At 33.5% G+C, this 20,854-nt stretch overlaps 1 protein-coding gene across 1 annotated transcript in view; it reads right to left on the reverse strand.

Moving 5' to 3' along the window:
- Positions 1-20,854, reverse strand: part of LOC138699409 (transmembrane GTPase Marf-like) — a 44,738-nt gene that overhangs the window by 21,647 nt on the left and 2,237 nt on the right. The window contains exons 2-7 of the mRNA XM_069825270.1: positions 18,473-18,622; positions 14,724-14,850; positions 12,603-12,765; positions 11,994-12,224; positions 9,278-9,385; positions 304-457 (exon numbers count right to left, since the gene is read on the reverse strand). Of these exons, the coding sequence (XP_069681371.1) occupies positions 304-457; positions 9,278-9,385; positions 11,994-12,224; positions 12,603-12,765; positions 14,724-14,850; positions 18,473-18,599 (910 nt within the window). The 5' untranslated portion in view covers positions 18,600-18,622. The remainder of the gene's footprint in view (positions 1-303; positions 458-9,277; positions 9,386-11,993; positions 12,225-12,602; positions 12,766-14,723; positions 14,851-18,472; positions 18,623-20,854) is intronic.

Genomic DNA, 20,854 nt, shown 5'->3' on the forward strand with positions numbered 1-20,854 from the left:
GCATGTGAGGTCTTTATTTTCCATGGCTATGGACTCTAGTTTACAAGTTGGGAAAAACACCCCCGCCAACAAGTAACTGTATAGGACTTTATATTTTGTCCTGTAAAAAAGTGAGAGAGAGAGAGAGAGAGAGAGAGTCGGATAATCCACCAATCGGTTAATAGAGTGATGGATAATCAGGGTCCTACTGTATCATATTCTTTGCAGTACTAATGCTCTAAATGACCAACTATAAGTACTATAAATGTAATCACTAGTCATACTAAATTTATTATGAATTGAAGTAAGCTTGCTTGTTCTTACTGTGTGCAGGTTGGCCTTTCTGCTCTTGTAACCGGGCCTGTAATGCCTCCTTTGCTGACACAAAGAAGATCCTCTCATTAGCTTCTTTTTGTGTGCACACTTTCAATTCCTTGACTAGGAAGTCAACAGCTCGTTCAATGTGTTGACCCCGAACCTGCAAAAGTCATTCCAGTGAACAATAATTAAAATAAAGTGGCTCTTACAATGTAACAAATCTTAGAGCAGTCAGTTACATTTGCTCACAACGATTTTAAAATCATTCATAAAAACCGCACACTAAAGCTTCAATATTTAAAATAAGTTTCTACAAAAAAAGTGATATTATTTCATAAGAAATACAAAAATGAATGACTGACAGCAATCAATAATGTGTGTGAAAGACAGACAAACCTATGATGTATTTAAACAATAGTAATTCCGCTGTTTTCTTCTACAAAATCATCTTTGAATATGTTATTCCAAATTTTAAAATTCTTATTCTCAATGTTCTTAATTATGGCATTAGTTTTAAGGACCCACACCAATTATACATAAAATAATTTTCTGAAGTTAACAATAGAGAAATGAAGGTCAACTGTTAACACAATACATACTTCGCTGACTGTTTTTTAGATACCTTCGAAGTTTAGGCCCTTAAATATTGAAAATCTATATACTACATAATGAACTGGAGTTTTATTCTACAAATTATATTATCATTTCATCTAGAAGTTTCCTTCTAAGCACATAACACTGAATGTTGGAGCAACATAAGGTAAGGATTATGGTTACTGCTTCTAAAATCTACTTATATAAGAAGTGGTTATAAAGAGGACTTTAAAGAATGGGGAAAAGTTATGTATGAGCCAAAATGCAGTTTATATATTTGGACGTATTTGGTTGTACTTTAAACATTCTCAGCTAAAGTAATGGACACATGCTTTAATGTTTTAATACTCAGAACTAATCTATACAAAATGGTTTTTATTTTACATATGTACAAGAAACAAAATTAAACACAAGTGAAATGACATATGAGATCCATCATCTGTGCAGGTGTATAAATCACTGGTATTAAGAGATGTTAGAAAACTTCTCCATACTTAATAACTCAGAAACACTGTGAATCAGAAGTAAAACACTGGTAAGTCCAGGCAGATTTGTTTATGAGAAAGGAAGCAATAGTGATTCACATTTTTTTTTAATCTTCATTGTTATCAGATACAGAGACTTAGGAAAAGTTTATTTGTTAATTCTGATTGTTAAGGAGCTGGTATCCAGACGTTTGAGATGGGCAGGGCATGTAGCACGTATGGGCGAATCCAGAAATACATATGAGTGTTAGTTGCAAGGCCGGAGGGAAAAAGACCTTTGGGGAGGCCAAGACGTAGATGGGAAGATAATATTAAAATGGATTTAAGGGAGGTGGGATATGATGGTAGAGAATGGATTAATCTTGCTCAGGATAGGGACTGATGGAGGACTTATGTGAGGGCGGCAATGAACCTCCGGGTTCCTTAAACGCAGTAAGTAAGTAAGTAAGTAAGGAGCTGGTAATTCTTGAGAAGATGAACATCAAATATTTGTAGGAGGAAAGCAGTAACTTTGTCTCAAAAATAAGTTAAGTTGGACAATGAAGTAGATGACTGTCTTTGAAAGTGTTTTTGACATTTAATGATCATTGTTTCCTTTTAATGAAAGACAATGATTGATGTAAATTCAATAATGAATTTTGATATTTGTATATCCCAATCATGAGAAAGATTTTTTCCATTCTTGCAGTTCACAGAAAATGCTGGTCACATGCTAGGAATGGAGCCAAACAGCTGTTGAGAAGGATATAAATAATTATTATGATTATTGATTTATAGTTTTAATACATAAAACCACCGTTATTATTTTCCATTACCATATGAAGTCATTACTTGAAGAGTTTATTTTTTAAATTATACCAACGTACACCAATTATCAAAGGTGCAATAATAACAATACACAATCTAAGTGTTGTACTATAGCTTATATTTTTTAGCTGTGAAAAAAGATAAATTTATTTTGGTAAACACAAGCACAGATGTGCTCACATCATACATTACAGAAATGATAAAATTTGAAATTCTAACAAGTTTGTGAACATAAGACAAGAAAATTACCGCAGTAACATTAGAGGACTCCAATTACTGCAGATATTGATTTCACTGTCATTCTCTAAAATTACTAGAATAACAATAGTATTCTAAACCCATGAAACATTACAATATCAAACTGACTAAATGACTTTTGACAGCCCACAATGGTTGACTCGATAAAAATACTTCCCACTGGTATAGAGGCTGTGGAGAAAAATATGGTTACAGTGAAACAAACAGCATAAACACAGAGTCAAAAAGGTAACATTTAAATAAAAGATAATCTAAAATAATTCCAAAGCGAAAAATATACACCCACTGAGGACTGTCAACATTCCTCTAGGCTGCAAAGTATTTATAAAATTAATATTCAATACACACCATGCATACTTTTAAAACTAGAGCATTGCAAGCACATTCATTCTTATTCTATGACGATCACAAACACAACACTAGTTACATGTCACAGATACAATATAGTCCATTACTTCGACTGAATGGAGAAATTCTCTCTTCAAAATGTTTATGTTCCCATGCTTCCTCGAGTAGGTTTAAACATACATTTTAAGGCTCTACACACAGGACTATACAAATTTAACTTTGCTTGTTGCAATTAGAAAGTGCAGTAGCTTATAAAGTGGTCACAATTTCCGTGTCAAAGCAACAGTAGCAAGCTAGTCACATAGTTCTGACAAAGTGAAAGTTTACTCCCGCAATTAAAAAAATAATTCATAGTAATGGATATATACTTTTAATTTCCTTCCTATCTGCATTTACATTTCTTGCAGTAACTCCTGAACAAAGATCTACCCAATGTCTATGCCAGCTTCCGCTAAATTCGGTCAGTTTCCATTTTTTAATAAAACAAACTTTACGAAATTGTAACAGAGTCAACTCTTTGGACAGCATTTAGCATATACAAGAATGTATATTATTTCATTATGAAGCTGTGTGAAATATTCGGAAAATTTACTGAATTCTGTTGCAGTAAAGATGCTTCCTGTAATAATACGTAAATTAAAATTTATGTTGTTAAAAGGGAATAGATTGTAGAAGAATTTATACTATCCACTAGTTAAAGAATCTAAAATACGGTAATAACAGTTTGTTCACGTCACTTACTACATGCAAATTAGACTGAAATTAAATGAGAATCCCATCTTTACTATTTCATAATCGAATCTGGTTAACAATTTTTTTAATACGAGATTTTAGACTTTCAAGATGACTGCGTTCCAAAATTAACTTTTGGGTATTCCACAGTGTAACATCTTCGTTTTGATATTGCATACAGATTTCATCTTGAAGACAAAGAGATGCCACATGAAGCAGGGGTACCTGCAAAGGGGATAGGTCCAATAAGGGCAACTGCCCCTACTCAGAAGTCAGATGTTTTTACTTTTTAATATATTATATATATTTTTCATATGCATTGGTTTTATTACAACACATTAAGAGAGAGACAATCAGCACAGAAGTTACTTTTAAAAATTAGTACCATGAGTATCAAGAAAGAGATTTGTCCCTACTAGGGTTGCCAGGTGTCCCTTATTGTAACGTAAGGGATGTTCCACATTTGAGGCCAAAGAATTTTTATTTTATTGGGTTACTTTACGATGCTGTATCAACATCTCAGGTTATTTAGCGTCTGAATGAAATGAAGGTGATAATGCCGGAGAAATGAGTCCGAGGTCCAGCACCGAGAGTTACCCAGCATTTGCTCATATTGGGTTGAGGGAAAACCCCGGAAAAAACCTCAACCAGGTAACTTTCCCAACCGGGATTCGAACCCGGGCCACCTGGTTTCGCGGCCAGACGCACTGACCATTACTCCACAGATGTGGACAGGCCAAAGAAACTTACGCCATTATGTAAATTGTGTCATAGACGTCCAACAGGTTTTTATTTTTATCTTATACTATCTTTTCTTTTTGGTACAGATATGATGTGGTAGAAATTCATACCTTATTGTACTAAGGCCGGGTTCCATTTTTGCTATTTTCGGATTCCTGATGATTCTTAATAAGAAAAGGATTCTCTATTAGATCACAAAAGCTGGTAGTCCAACTCCCAATAGTTCACGAGAATCTGTTTGTTCAAGGTCAGAAGTCAATGTCGTTCTTGGGACACGAAGGGCGAAAATGTGGACTACCAACTTCAGAATTCACACTAATGGACAGCTGCCTGAATAACATGGACAATCACCTTCATGGTTGAAGTTTTCTTCATGTTTATAAGACGGTAGTCCACAATCCATTGAATTTCGTTTTCTGCCTCTCCTGGAAACCTCATAATTGTGACACCTGCTCTTAGTGAAATAAAGTACGAAAATATCATCGAGATAATGAAGCAAATAATGAAACTCTCTCGCTTCTTCAATTTCAAAGTATGCTATGTTCCTCACCAATAGCTGTGCATTATTACTGGTACAATAATGTTGTTGGATTGAGTGTAGCATGAGTTAAGATATGAACTGTGTTTAGAATATTTATTTAATAATTTATATGAACACAGCCGCTGAAATTATATCTAACCAATCGAAATCCCATATATTATTGACATGCCTTCTAAATTTAAATAATACAAATAAACTGATGGTTAGTAATTCATACAGCAGCTTCAACAGTGTTAGACTCCTTGTATTTTCCTCGAGTTAAATATTGCAACTGATCTTTATCTGCATTCAAAAAGTCTGGGAACCCTAGTCCGTACTGAGATAAAAATTTGGACCCATTGTGCTTTTCTACTCTAGGCCCAGTTGGAGATGTTATGTTCCAATACACAGTGTAATACCCAAGTGTCTGCTTCTAATGTTTAAATAAACAATATACAATTAAAATTAGAAAAATATGGATTAACGGTAAATAACAAAGAGATAAAGCAGTTTTTTTTATCAAGTTCGAAACTTGAAATTAAAAAATGTAGCAATCTTCATTTCAATATGGAAAACTATAAAAAATTATGAAGCTCCAATAGTATTAATAAAAAATAATTTAATAAAAACTTACAATAAAACATCTTACAAGAAAACAAACCATTAAAATAAAATTTTCTCTAATCAGTCAGCTGATAAGATTCTCAATCAAAGACTCTAAGATTCAATTTCACGCCTTGGGTCAGGTTTTCTTTACTTTCGTTTTCCTGCATTTGTTATTCCACTATTGTTTGCTTACCTCTATATCATCTAATTAGTCTAAACAGACTTTCTAGTTTAAACACCAGTAGTTATTAAGGAGTTAAAAATATCAATTCTGTATGCTCTGCAGCACTGATGAATTAATATGACAATGCCACATAATTGCTGTGCAATATGTGTGACGAAAATGCTAACAGAATGAACAAGAAGAAAGTAACTGATCCTCTACAGAAGTAAGATAGAGTAAAAATAGGAGTCATAGAGACAAAAGGAATGATAAAGAAGAATCTAACAGTAAGTGCAATTTGCAGCATAAGAGTGTACACACACACACACTATACTATAGGTTACACGCAACATCTAATAGGAATCCTAATTTGAGCCATTCTTGACTATCTCGTCATTAATCTCAACCTACAGAAGCCCTTTCCATTGAACACTGTTGTATCATGTATTTTGACATTAATTTTGGATCACATCAGTTACAGCACTTCAACAAGCAGAGATAAAACAGAGCTAGCAAGTATTCTTATCTTTCAATGCAATCGTGAGTGTACTTTCTTGCATTATCTCACTGTCAAGGTGGTGCTAGAATTTCAAACAAGACAGAAGCGAGAAGCAGACATTAAGATAATATACTTTGACTTATAGTCTTACCTCGCTCTGTTCATTTCGTTGCTTTAAAAGGAAGATGGGAAAACAAAACATTAGGCTTAACTATAAAGTCACTATATTATTATCTTGTAATTATATAGTTAAATATAAATTTATAACAGTAACAATATCAAACTGGAGCGCTTCATTATGCTGAATACAAATTCAGATGGTTATTATTAATGAAAAACATAACTTAAAAATTATATAACTAAATATTATTTACTACAAGGTAATAAATTATCATATTTACTCACGTAATGTCTCACCCAATATTTATAAATATTTCAATATTCGTGCAAACTTACCACTCATGTTCTCAGGGCAATTTTTATTAACAAAATATTTTCTAGACTTTCCTAAAATCTTTCTTTTGACAAAATCGCAAAGTGAATAAGGATCCTATCAGTGTATTACATTTTAAGATTGTTTTGTAACCCATACTCTATGCACGAACTTTTTTTTTTCATTTCGTTGATTTGCTCTTGGTTACTGTGCCATTTAACTGGTTAATCAATCAATCTCTCAAACATTATTGAACATGTCAACTCCATGCCGATTTCACAAAGCACCTCCACTCTGTTCTATCTGTGCTCAGATCTTCTCAGTTGCCAAGCCTCATCTACAGGCATTCTTTCGTGATCTCATCCTTCCATCTACTTCTTGGCTTCCTGGAAGTCTTTTTCTTTTTGAAAGTGCTTCAATATACTTTCTTTACACTTCTGCGATCATCGATGTGTACATGTCCTGTCCACTGTAGTCTTTTTGGCATTTGCTAATTTTGTGATTGAAATTCTGTTGTATAATCCATTAATGTAGTTGTTACTTTGAATTTTCCACTTATCTTCAGTTGAGTAAAAAATTGGATCAAAAAATCTACCATAACACTTTGTTTTCAAATATCGTCAATTTATGTTTTTCCCGTGTGATAAGGCTCTATATAACAGTAGGCCTACTAGTTGGATTGTTATGTATAATAAATGTTGAAGTCTCTTGTTATAAATTTAGATGATAGTTTATGAATGCCATAAAAAAGCTTTGTTTGTATTATGTAACATATTAAAAATTCATATTTCCTGTCATTACATCTATCAAAACACCAAGAAACTTGAATAATTAACTGTTTAAAAGGTATTATTCTTAATTTTGAGACTTCTTGGGATAAGGTTTCTTTTATTTTCATTAATGTTTAGACCAATTTTTTGTGCTGAGATAATTAGTACTACAAACAGATTTCATACTTCCATTCACTTATCCAGATTAATAGTAGGTTATCTGCACATGCCAGCTGTTATTAATTTAAATTTTCTAATTATCTTCTTTAATGCAATATTAAACAAAATTGTGGATTGGGAAATTGCCTTAATTCTGTTTTGATAGGAAATGCTTCTGGCTCAATGCTATTTTATACTCTACATACTTACAGTTCCTCTATAGATGTCTTGTATAATCTAATTAATTTTTATGGTATTTCAAATTCTGTCATTATGTTCCATAAACTTGAACATAACTGGACATTCACTCTTCAACATTCGCAATCCAACATTCCCTGGATATGACGAATACTGACCTTCACTGCACAATTTTCACCAAAAATTTCCATGTTTTTAATTAAACATTCGTAATTGTTCTAATTTAGGGACCTTAGACATTCTAGGAAAAAAAAAAGTGTTGGTTGGTTTCTAATATTTGGCTTGTTGGAGTTCTTCCATTTGCCATCTGATTGCCAGTAGCATAGTGCTAATCCCGAATGTCAGGATTTCTATTCTAAGCTGATACCAACAAAGTAGTTCGCCAGTATGGAAGTTCTATCTTTGAATTTACAATAAATCATCGGCCTGGGTGGCACAGTTGGTATAGCACTGGCCTTTTATGCCCAAGGTTGCGGGTTCGATCCCGGCCCAGGTCGATGGCATTTAATTGTGCTTAAATGTGACAGGCTCATATCAGTAGGTTTATGGCATGTAAAAGAACTTCTACAGGACAAAATTCCAGCATACCAGCGATGCTGATATAACCTTGGCAGTTACGAGTGTCGCTAAATAAAACATAATTTACAATAAAGCAACTCAAAATGAATGACATCAATACCATAAATGAACTCTTTTGCCACTATTTCCGATATGAAATAACAAATAATTGATATGTCGTATGACAATTATGAGACCAAATGTACGATTATAGAATGCCAATAGGAATTGTTGATGAATGCTGTTCTGGTACATTCCAACACAGAAAAATGGTCCATATGTTCTAAAAGACAAATTTTCCTTAAAAAAAAAAAAAAGATAGAGGCTGGACAATACGTAAGTAAATATACCTAGTCGTTATAAAATTATTTACCATCATAACTGATTAAATTACACGCACATAAAAGTACAAATTCTTGTAGTTATAACGAATGCAAAACAACAAACAAATAGCAAGTATCACTACATTCAAATAATTATATTTATAGGATTACATGAATGTCAATAGCATTTGTCTATAATAAACGTTTTTCAATATTCTCATATCCTGCAATTGTACAGTCAAATGAACTATTTTTTTTTTCCTTGCTTTATAACATTAACATTTATAATACTCCGGAACAAATTAATTTTAGTCTTATTATTTAACAACGCTGTATCATTTCACGTAGTCATACAAAATAAATTTTTAGGTTAGGTCTCATGAATCATAAACTCTTTGTCAAACCAATGAATTTCAAGTTGCCGCCACCAGACAAAATACATTTTAATATTAGATCAATCAATAATAAATAAATAATTATTATTATTACTTACATAGCATTGTAATTTTGCATGCTCTAATCTGGTTACAGTTTGCAATATTGAAAAGATGGCTATACTAGCTTTTTAGGAACTATGCTTACATGAATTCCACTATAGTTTAGGGTAATAAAATTAAAGTGACATCAAAATGACGAGTAAAATATTTCCTGTATTTGTATGAGGTTACAAGCACATTACAAAAAAAAAAAAAAAAAAAACAATGTTAACATGATTATATATAAATTAATACCAATAGTTTTTAAAGATCAGAAATAACATAACACAATTTTATAACATGAACTTACTTGATCTAGAATTTCAGGTTCTGTAGCCGATGCATCCCATCTGTTGTTTAAAATGAAAATATTAGGTTTGGATAACCTTGTCGATACTTTATGGAAAAAGTTCTTCTCCTGAAAAATACAAAACACAATATTGTGTATAAAGATTTAAAATTCAATACAAAGTGTATATGATAATGTGAGCAGAATTCCCGTTTTGAATGGGACAGTCCGGTTTTCAGACCTTCTGTCCTGGTGTCCTGACATTTCTTGTTGGGATATCTGTTTTGTTTGAAAAAAAAAATCTTTCTAAACAATGCCCCAAAATGGAATGATGTTGAAATGCATATAGATATCATACAAACAATTCTGGTGTTTCCAACATTGATGACAAAGCCATGTTCAGTGTCTGTATGTTTTAGCATTTCTCCTTTCATAAAGACTGTGATTCAGAAACATTGCTAAAACTCCAAAAATTTGACTTATCCCTGCCTTGATCCAATACTTCTATAGAAAGATTTTGCCAGAATGAGCAAAATACGAACACCGGAGGAAACACTTATTGAAGGCTGACACATTCAAATCATTGTTAATTATCAAAATTAATTTCAAATATAGTTTTTTCTCCCTCACCCTCAATTTGTTGAACAAGAATATGAAACTTTTTATGAAAATTATTTATTTATTTATTTTTTTTTCGTTATTTGTTTAACCTCCTCCTTTTTAGATCTTACAAGCCAGTGCCTTAGGGGAGAGAGAATTCTTATACATCACACATGAGACATGGACAATGGAGGGACTCTCCTGGTGAGGGATCAGCTCGACGCAGGGAGAAAAATTCCCCTTCCAGTAAAGTCAAATCTAAAGTGTATTATAAATAATTACACGTTACCTGTCACTGCAATTTTCCCAAGGTATGCCCAGGGAAGACAATTCATTACCAATAACAGAGAAAATTCCTTGTGCTGTGTTGCGATTACTCTGTACCAATGATAAAAGAAGAGTGGATATTTGACCCTGCTGAGAATTAAAAATAGATACAAAGAGGGGATAAACTTTTACTGAATTTGCATCCGTACTACCACCAACAGCCTAGAGAAATGGCGTTATTTCCAAAAGTTCAATTATTTCTTTCTCACCTGCTGTGTATTGAACTAGTGCAGAATACTTTGTTGGTTGTTGCACAACCATATTTCTGTGCTATTTTTTTTAGTAAGTTATTTTACGATGCTGTATCATCATCTCAGGTTATTTAGCATCTGAATGAAATGAAGGTGATAATGTCAGTGAAATGAGCCTGGGGTCCAGCACTGATAGTTATCCACGATTTGCACGTATTGAGTTGAGGAAAAACCCCGGTAAAAACCTCAACCAGGATTCAAACCTGGGTCACCTGGTTTTGCGGGTCAGACGTGCTAACCATTACTCCACCTGTGCTATTTTAGAATCAGGAAACAATGTTTCAAATAAATATCCTACATGGTCAGAAACAGCTACTGAAATGTGCTCCAAAAGAAAGACATAAAAGCAATTTATTTGTGAACCTTATTTCATTATTACTAACAAAGAATGATGAAACTGGCTGTTTTGTGATTTTACTTGGCCATATGTTTTACACTTCTTGAATCAATGTGCCTTCTACGATCATCTCGAGTTCCAGGCAACCATGAGACACAGAAAATCACATGAACACAAACTATAGAATATGTAATTTTCATTAACACGTGAAGTAATTAAACATGGTCATTACTTTGTGTAACCATCTCGATATTTTTGTAACATTGCTGTCTTCTTGCTAGTGAATGCACTCTGAGAATTAATATACTTCATTTTAGAAAAACCACTTGGAATTAAATATTCTAAATCACAACCAGTTATAAAACAGGCAAATGCAGCTCTCAAAGCTCCGAATTATTTTCTTTATTCACAAGACTTTACACTGATAATGACTGCTGTAGCCATGCTAAGACAGGCAATGTAAGAAGTGAAAATGACAAAATGACAATCTGATCTGCTTAGTTATCAGATGGTGCACATAGAAACAAATAAGGTTGATACATTCTTTATGTTAAAAGTAACATAATGAGCTGAAACCTGGAAAATGAAATCAAAGGTAATTTAAAACTAATGGAATCAAAAATTCATTTTTTGATAAAGTCGGTAATGGTATCTAGGCGAGATGAAACTAAAATGAGGGTATTAACGATAAAAGGAAAATAAACTGAATTGATTACATTCAACAAAAACAAAGTGGTACTGGCATGTTGAAAGTTTATCCAAGGAGAGAAAAACAACGAATAAATGAGATGTAGGAAGGGATTACAGGATGGGACAGGGAAGAACAGAGCGAAAGATAGAGGGAAAAAGTTTCTGTAGTTAGAAGTACTAGATGACATATGTGAATGCATTCTGAAGTGCAATCACAAATTGGGTCTGAAGTTGAGGTGCCTGAAAGGCAGAGTTACATTACCCCAAAGATATGATAGGAAGACTATATATGACTATATGGTGCTAGGACAGGTCTTAAATCCAAACTTAACGTAAATTCTAAATTCCAGACCATGAACGAAGACAGGAATAATTAATTTCCTTTGTGGAAAAATTCCTATGCTCCAACCAGGAATAGAACCGGGGACCTCATGAACTAGAGTCAGAAGCTCTGATCACTAGACCATGAGGCTGGTCACAAATTATAATATTAAATTAGAAATAAGTCCCAAAACTGGAAATCTCAACTTACTGCAAGCATTAAAGTTGACTCTGCATTGGCTACAAGTACAAAGACATCTGCATCTAGACAATGGTTGTCAATCCACTCATCCAAATTCGGTGATACATCAATTCCAGGAGAATCCACAAACACTACCTCATCTCTCAATATCGAACATTTATCTTTAGGCCAATAAATGTGTATCAATTGGCTTTCGTCTAATTTTTCTTTAGATAATGCATGAGCAAGCTGACCAACAGACTGAAACATTCAAAAGAGAAGAGTGTTTCTGAAATTTTATATAGGCTAATTACTGATACACACTGAACTTCTACTTTACAAGAAAAATTGAATACATTTACATAACCTCTGTAATCAATTTTCTTTTATTATTATTATTATTATTATTACTACTACTACTACTGTCCATCATCTCTACTATGAGCAAATGGGAATGAGGCTAGCATTTGGCTGGTAAGGCCTTGCTGTATGGAGGTTCTTGCACCAAATCATTATAAAAATAGTGAATAGATGAAATAACTAAACAGATCACATTTTGGTGCAACATACAGAAAAATAGAGGTAAACTGAATTGTAAGTAAGTTTCAATATGATTAAATAGCTATAAAAATATTATACCTTAACGTTCTGTTTTGCTGTAGAATCATCTGTAACAAGGTAAGCCTCTCGATTATCTGATCCCTCCACTTGGAGGAAACAGTTTGTTGTGTGCCCAATACCGCTTGGAAGTATCTTGTCTTTCAACATTGCATTGATGACAGAGCTCTTGCCGTTACTTGTTCTGTAAACAAATGCAAATACTAAATCTCATTGTCACTATACGTATAATAATAGAGTCACAGTTTTAAAAACTGTACGACTGTAACCTCAAATTGTTTTTCAATTTAAGATCGAGATATTATTTTCATGATGAAAATAGTTAAGAAAGAACTCTCAGATTATGGATATCTACAGGAATCATGTCAAAACTATTCCCATGAAATGTATCTAATAGAACAGTCTTATTTAGTATTCAGTAATCAGCAGCGGCGGTTGCTTTATATGAGCACAGGAGCAAGTGAACACCTTAAAAACCAACAATAATCATACATATTACTGTATTAATATTATTACATCTATTACTTTGCAATGTGCAGTGACGTTCCTACATATTTCGTCTCGAGAGAATGTCCAGTTCGTGTGTTGTTTGTCTTTAATCTCCATTGGACAGCTCACACAATTTTTCTCTAGCAGGGTGGAATAGCCTGAGGCGAGAATATTTTCTGGTCTGGTACAATGGTTACAATAGCTCTGCTTGCACAGGTCTTAACGTCCTAGTGACAGAGAAACAGAGATGCTCCATCTCTCTTGGATCTGGCATCCTGTTCCTTTCTCCCTCTTTCCTAGTTTTCTCTCTTTACGCTTTCTTTTCAAAATACCGTTACGCACGGGGTCTGATTCTGTTGTCTTTTATTCAGCAAAGTAAGGAAAATACAGGCTGCAATGGTGCATATTGAAAGTTGAAACAGTAACATTTGAAGTGTGTGAAATTGTGTGTTAAATTAAAAGAGGATTAAAACATTCCTCCATAACACCATGACAGAAGACCGATGAAGTAGGGCCTACATTGGCTATGTTAGCAGCGGAAAAAAACTTGTTAACAACATTAGAGACTTCAATAATAAAGTTATTGATAAGTTTGCATTTCTCAAAACTAGGCGCATGGAGTTTCTGTACAAATAAATCTAGATCTTCAACACCATCTACAACAGCAGTGAAGGTGAGTCCTGTGAATTAATTTTACTCTACTCTTGTTTAATGGTTTTAATTTTGGTTTATATGCATAGATTTGGCACATGCATATTAGAACTCCTTTATCTCTAACGTGTGACTCAGCTATACGAGAATATATCAGTATGTTCATTACTCATATTTTTTTTTTTTGTGAACATCCATCCAAGAAAGGCACGAGCCACCATTGGTAATCAGTCTTACTTACTTACTTACTGGCTTTTAAGGAACCCGGAGGTTCATTGCCACCCTCACATAAGTCCGCCATCGGTCCCTATCCTGAGCAAGATCAATCCAGTCTCTATCATCATATCCCACCTCCCTCAAATCCAATTTGAGGATTTCGTAACAAGCTGCTTTTTACGGTAATGGGTTGTTAACCCTTCGCCCAACCCCCAAGCTGGAGGACCATCCCTCATCAGCTATCCGTGACTGCTTATTCAATATATTCAGAGCAGTAATCAGTCTTGTAACTGTTAAATGATATAAATGCTCAAAGAAATGCATTTCGGTAGTTAAGAGTACAGAATGATCCATTCATCTGTCAGTCTGTACTTGACTGCAAACTGCCTACATAAATAGGATCTTCTAATGCTTAACAACTGCAGTGAATCGGAGGTGAGTGGCATTGTCTAGTCAGGAGCAGTCATGCCTCCTGCCATTAAGGCAAACAACTGGCATTCAAGCACAAATACTGTATTCTAAATTTACATAAAATTAATTTCTTAGCATGCGTGAAGGAAAACCATTATTTTAGCTCAATTCTTCCCTCTGTACAACTACCACAAAGATTTTTGCCTCACACAACTGAAAGAGGCAAGTCAACTAAAGACAAAGAATCTAAATTTATGAAGAAGAATTATGATGAGAAGGTAAGAAGAGACAGAATCTAACTACATGATAATAATAATTATTAGTAGTTCATAAAATACCTTTCTTGTATTGTCACAAATTATTACGAATTTTTACCTGCCAAAGAATGCCACTTTCATGTGATCCCGAGTGAGAACCTCTCTTATTGCTTTCACTTTTACCATATATCTTTCAATTTGCACAGCATCATCAGCTTTTACTATGGCTTTCTCTTGTTGCAGACCTATAACAATGAAAATAAAAGTCTATGCAAGCGATGTGTAGCTACAGAAGTTACATCAATTAAACCTTGAAGCCCTTACACTTTTAACTATGAAATTTTATTGTTGTGGACAAATCTTCCATATAACAATGCTTTGCTTATTAAGTGCCAAGAGTGCTAAGACTACTCTCTGTTAGTATAGAATGCAAGGAATATGAAGTAGATTGTCAAGAGATGCTAAGTACTCAAATACAACTGACTGCTCTGTCTTATCAAAAATAACACTAGGCTTGCTTCTAAGTTAATATAAATTTCTTTGGTGAAAATTTCAATTCACTGAGCTACTGCTGGGTTGTGAAACAAGTATTTTATGCAGTTTACTGATATCAAATTCAGATTAACTCTGAGAGGTTAGCATTCGAACTATGCTTTTAAACAAGATGCTTGGAAAAATCCTGTTTTCAAGAGGAATATAAATATTATCATATAGGAATGTTGAACTTTATTATTTTCAATGTAAGACTTATTGGACACTCAACTGAAGAATGTCACAATCATTACAAACTATCTAATATTTGGTAATTACTACAAATACTAGAAATTCTCTCAATTTTCGTATTAAAACTACGTAAATATTAACCCAAAAGTTCTAACATTTATTCTGTCGATTATGGAAAAAAAAAAAAGTATATTTTTATTGAATCCTTACACAAATTGGCTTGCAATTTCTTAATACAATATAATCTGGGAGTATGCTCATTCCCATGTTCAACCTAATAGTAATCCATGATATTTTGTTACTGGTAATTAGGAAGTCGTAATTATAGAGATAAGTCATTTTATTACATACAATAAGTACTCACAGAAATATTTAAGATATTTACAATTTAAAAACAATATATGAAGTCATTTTATATTTTGGAAATCAAGCAACTTGAAAAAAAACCACACACACACTTTTTAAACTAATAAGATCAAGAAATATTACTGATCCTAACGTACACTGATAATCAGCTTGCAATTAATTATGCCATCTGATTTTAAAATTACATTTAGCTAGTAAATTAAAATTATAACGACAGGTAAAATTCTTATTTGAATGTAAATTTAGTTAGATAAGACTATAGGGCTGTTCTCTCAGAATAGAGCATATTCAGTTCTCTTCATATACAATATGCATTCCTACCAATTACACAACAAATTTAAGAATCTCTTCATATACAATATGCATTCCTACCAATTACACAAAAAATTTAAGAAAACAATTTTGCAGTATTTTATAAACTCAAGACGAGTATAAATATGCATGAATCAAACAATTTTTGAAACGCACAAAAAAAAAAAAAAAAAGGATCTTTACATATGGCATAAAACATGTCTTTTATTTACAATTTTTGCGACAAACTCTTGAACCAGTACACATTCAAAAATATAAAACCGCTACATATTTAAAATATTACACATATTTAAAAAATAAATTCTGCAAGTGGTGTAGCTTATGATCATTCGAACAGTGACGAATAATAAAGAAGAAAAGCAGAGTATGCAGCTATAAAAATTAAAATAATGCTTGCTGACTAAAGCTGCTTTTCAGAAAAGCTAACATACTATAAAAATACTGGTGCGCATAAAAACAGAAAAAATATATAATACTTCATATAAAGACCTATTTGCTTAAGGAGATTTCTCTTTAGTATGTATTACTAGGCCCATATTATGATCAAAATGTGCAAGATATCTTTGTGGAATACAATATAAATGTAACTTGAATGAAATAAAATATTTTCCGATCATTAATTAAAGTTCTCATGCATCACAGATTCACTCAACTGTTGGTCTTTCCTTTTCAAAATTCTCTCCACAAAGAGTTCAGGGAAGAAAAAATTGAATGAAATGGCTACTATACTAAAATCAACTTAAGATTATGTACTACATTTCATAGGAAACTAGTTTCCTCTGAAATGTGACAGAAGTTGTGATTTAATTTAAAATGAAAAACGAGTACAAAGTGAAGAGTCTATTAAAAACAACAATACCTCACTCATTAACAAACAAAAATGAGTGAAAATTATGACAAATATATGTGGTTTGCAGTGTTCTATAGAGAAACTCAAAAAATGTATTTTCTTCTTCTTTTCTTTTTCAGTCTTTTGAATAACAGGTATGGCACTACAGTTGACAATATGAAAAATAGCGATTCCACAAGAGAGTGCAATGTGTATTACTGCTTTGTGAAACGAAATTGTTAATTATAGTTCAAAGAAATTACCGTCACAACTTGTAAAGGATCCGTCAATAAGAACATTATAAAAATCTAGTATCTTCAATTCCTGTTATAGGGATTGTCTATCAGCAGCTAGGTTCAGACAAAAAATGGATAACTGACAGAACAGCAGAACAAGTCAGAGGAACCTATCAGGGAAGTCTGTTATGGCAATTAACTTTACCACAGGCATGGAAAGTTACCTAGTTTAAAAACATCACTTGCAATTGATAATTTGGATTTTGATCAATACAAAATGTACAACAGAAGAAACGTGTTTCGATACATTTTACCTGTCATTAAAGATGGAGTTGATAATGACCTCCCTGGACCTTAAGACACTTCTCATCCCATGTCAGCATGTTTTGGGAAATGCTTTGCAACACTGTATCATCAATGCCCGTGATAGCATTACTATTCTTGAAAGTGTGTGCGGATTTATCTCATAAACTTTCTCTTTTACGTAGTTCCAAAGATATGGTTGCATGTGAATAGGTCTGGAGACTGTGGAGGCCATAAATCTTTGCTAACAGATCACAGGGGTCATCTTCTTTGAGGTAACTGTCAACACAGATGTGTACAAGAGCGGTGTCAGTACACATTGCAACATAATTCGTTAAGCATTTCCAGATGGATTTTTTTTTAGTAGGTTATTTTACGACGCTTTATCAACAGCTTTGGTTATTTAGCGTCTGAATGAGATGAAGGTGATAATGCCGGTGAAATGAGTCCGGGGTCCAACACCGTAAGTTACCCAGCATTTGCTCATATTGGGTTGAGGGAAAACCCTGGAAAAAACCTCAACCAGGTAATTTGTCCCAACCGGGTCACCTGGTTTTGCGGCTAGATGTGCTAACCGTTACTCCACAGGCGTGGACTTCCAGATGGATGAACTACCAGCAAAGAATTGTGGTCTCTATATTCCTCAAACGTCTCCACATGTGATCATTTCCTTTGAGACTACCTACAGTGGAAAGTTCATTAGACAAACCAGCACACTCTTCAGGAATTACAGAATATTCGTAACATTACCACAGTCCTTGTTGGTACAGTGTTACAGAGTTTTCCAAAACATGCTGACAAGGAGAAGTATCTAGAGATCCAGAGAGACCATTTTTACATCCTTAATGTCAGGTAATATATCGAAACACGTTGTGCATTTTGTATTATTATATTTACAAACTCATGCATGCATCACACTGTATGGAACTATTTTTCATAATTTGCCTGTATAATCAAACAGGCATCTGTTAAATTTTAAATTTAATTTATTTATATTAAGTTATTATTGAATTTTATATTTGTAACTGTAAAGAAAGACATTAATGCCTGTTACTTTTGTCACCATCTTACTCTGATTGAAAATAACTTTCCACTTACTTTGTATGTATGTGACAGTATCACGAACATTATCTTCTATCTCCACAAAGATGTCGTTTATCTTCTTCTTAGCCTTGACGAAGATCTGAAGTGGGGAGGAGTCACATAATGATCTAGCATCAGCCATTGGTCCTAGACCTAGGGATGGTCCTCGGAAACAACAACAAAACAAAAACAAACCAAATGAGTACACAAAAATAAGCCACCAAGGTTTACAAGAAGAAGCTCGACTTCTAAAGCATACACATTACAGTCTATGTTGGGAATTTTTAAGCAATAAGAGGTTCTGCACATAATAGTATAATTTTAGGGAAATAATATAAGGAGCACATTAGGCAAATTCTGAGTAGAATTCTCAATGTTTACAGTTATCGAGTCAATCAAATGTAGTAACAACAGGAAGAGTATACGATTTTTATTGGTATAGAATTTGTCCCTCAAAACATCAAGGCGCTATAGACCTGTGTAGGGCGTGTTCAGTTAGGCAATCAATCCTGTTACTTTCCTTCACAGCAGTATTCAACTAAAAATACAGTTCCAGAGATGAAAAACTGAACATTTTATACTAACTTATTATATTAATGTGTATTGTGTATGCATCTAATGCCCACCCACTTCACTTCGGGTTCTGCATACTGCAGATAGATGGCAGGATTGGGACCCATTTTCAAATTGCACACCACTTCGGTTGTGCATGATGTGTATCTGTGAAGAGTTATGTCGTGTACTAGAATGAGTGTATGTGTTAAGTTTTCGTGTACGTGTAGTATAGGGAATGGGTGAGGATGATGTTCAAGGTGAGGAAGGGAGAAAGGGAAACCCAGTGCCGGCACGCCGCCTACTATTAATTCTATTAAATTTATTAATTTTTTTTTTCACTAATTCACTGACCAAATACTGTACTTGTTTGTGAAACATTTTTTTATAGTCTATCTTTGTGTGTTGAAAACTAGAGACTGAAATATCAAGTGGTTCACTGTCTAGTTTCCCAGTATCTTAGGGTCAATGTGCAATGTTCATGATTTTGAAGCACTGAAAGTGGGCTTGGGTTTTCCCATGTCCAGTAATAATTACATTAAAAAATTGGGAGTGATGTTGATCTTCATTTTTTATCAGTCTGGGATGTTGGCAAAAAAAAGCAATTTAGTTTCTACCCGGTGCTGACCACACCACCTCATTCTAGTGCCGAGGTCATGGAAAGCATGGGGCTCTACCTCCATGCCCCCACCGGGATACCTTTACCTTTATTTTTTACCTCCTTCATTGTTTTTCTCCACTCTGTTATGTTATAATGTACTCCTCTTATAAGTCTTTTTAATAACAGAGCTTATATGGATTCTAGTTTAGTTCACTATGTCTCTTTGTTTCATGCATACTCATTCACTACTCTGTCTGCTAGTTAATTCAAGTAGATGCCGATATATGCCTTGAGCCAGGTGAGTCCCACTTGCCAGTTGAACCTTTTAAGGAATATTATTTGCCTTCGTATTCCTTTCCTAAGACAAATTACGGTTATTGGATCCCTCAAGACTTTAACGTTTGTGTATGTGTGTGTACATGTACCAAGATATTTTAAATTTCATGCTCACACTATTTTTAATTATGTAGCTGTTAGAAATTTCTGTAACAGACATTAATTTGTTCAAAAGAATGTTGTAGATATGGAGAGTTGGGAAAGTAATTAGAAAGTCTGTCTTCCTTGAAGGATGGAAGGAAATGTAACATTCAATACATCAACGAAAGCTTTTACAGCATAATGCAACATGCTTACAACATCAATATCTTAGGGTACCACAATAACAAGACCACTGACAGAAATTAAAATATATCGAAGAGTATTAGCTTTTTAAAATTAATTTATAGAATTCAGCCTTGAATAAGAGACGCAGTTCAGTAACACATTCTGAAATATTTCTAGTTATATTTTCAAGAAAACATTTAAACAAATCATCATTTCAATCACTTCTTTATTTGGAATAAGATTTGTCACTTTATTATTCCGTGCATTACAAAAAATACTTAAAGGCATTATTTACTTTGTAAACGAAAGTTTGATAGTGTTTTCAGTAAATTATTTGGAAATAGGCCATTAAGTGAAAATGTACCACCACAAATGAAATTAAAGATGAAGTACTTGGAAACATTACAGAACACTTTCATTTACAATTTAACACTGTGTTGATAGTGTTACTAATTGCTTATCCATGCCAGTGTTTTTACTTGTACATGTACATGGTTCATAAAACTTCTTAAAATATACATGAATTATTAATCAGGTACAGGTATATTGTGGTACCCAATGACCATGTCTGGAAACTACCAAAATCACGTATCTTCTATTCGATGACAATTTTTTATTTATCTTGCCATTTACTGGCACAC

The sequence above is a fragment of the Periplaneta americana genome, chromosome 5, assembly GCF_040183065.1.
Source record: "Periplaneta americana isolate PAMFEO1 chromosome 5, P.americana_PAMFEO1_priV1, whole genome shotgun sequence".
Taxonomy (NCBI): domain Eukaryota; kingdom Metazoa; phylum Arthropoda; class Insecta; order Blattodea; family Blattidae; genus Periplaneta; species Periplaneta americana.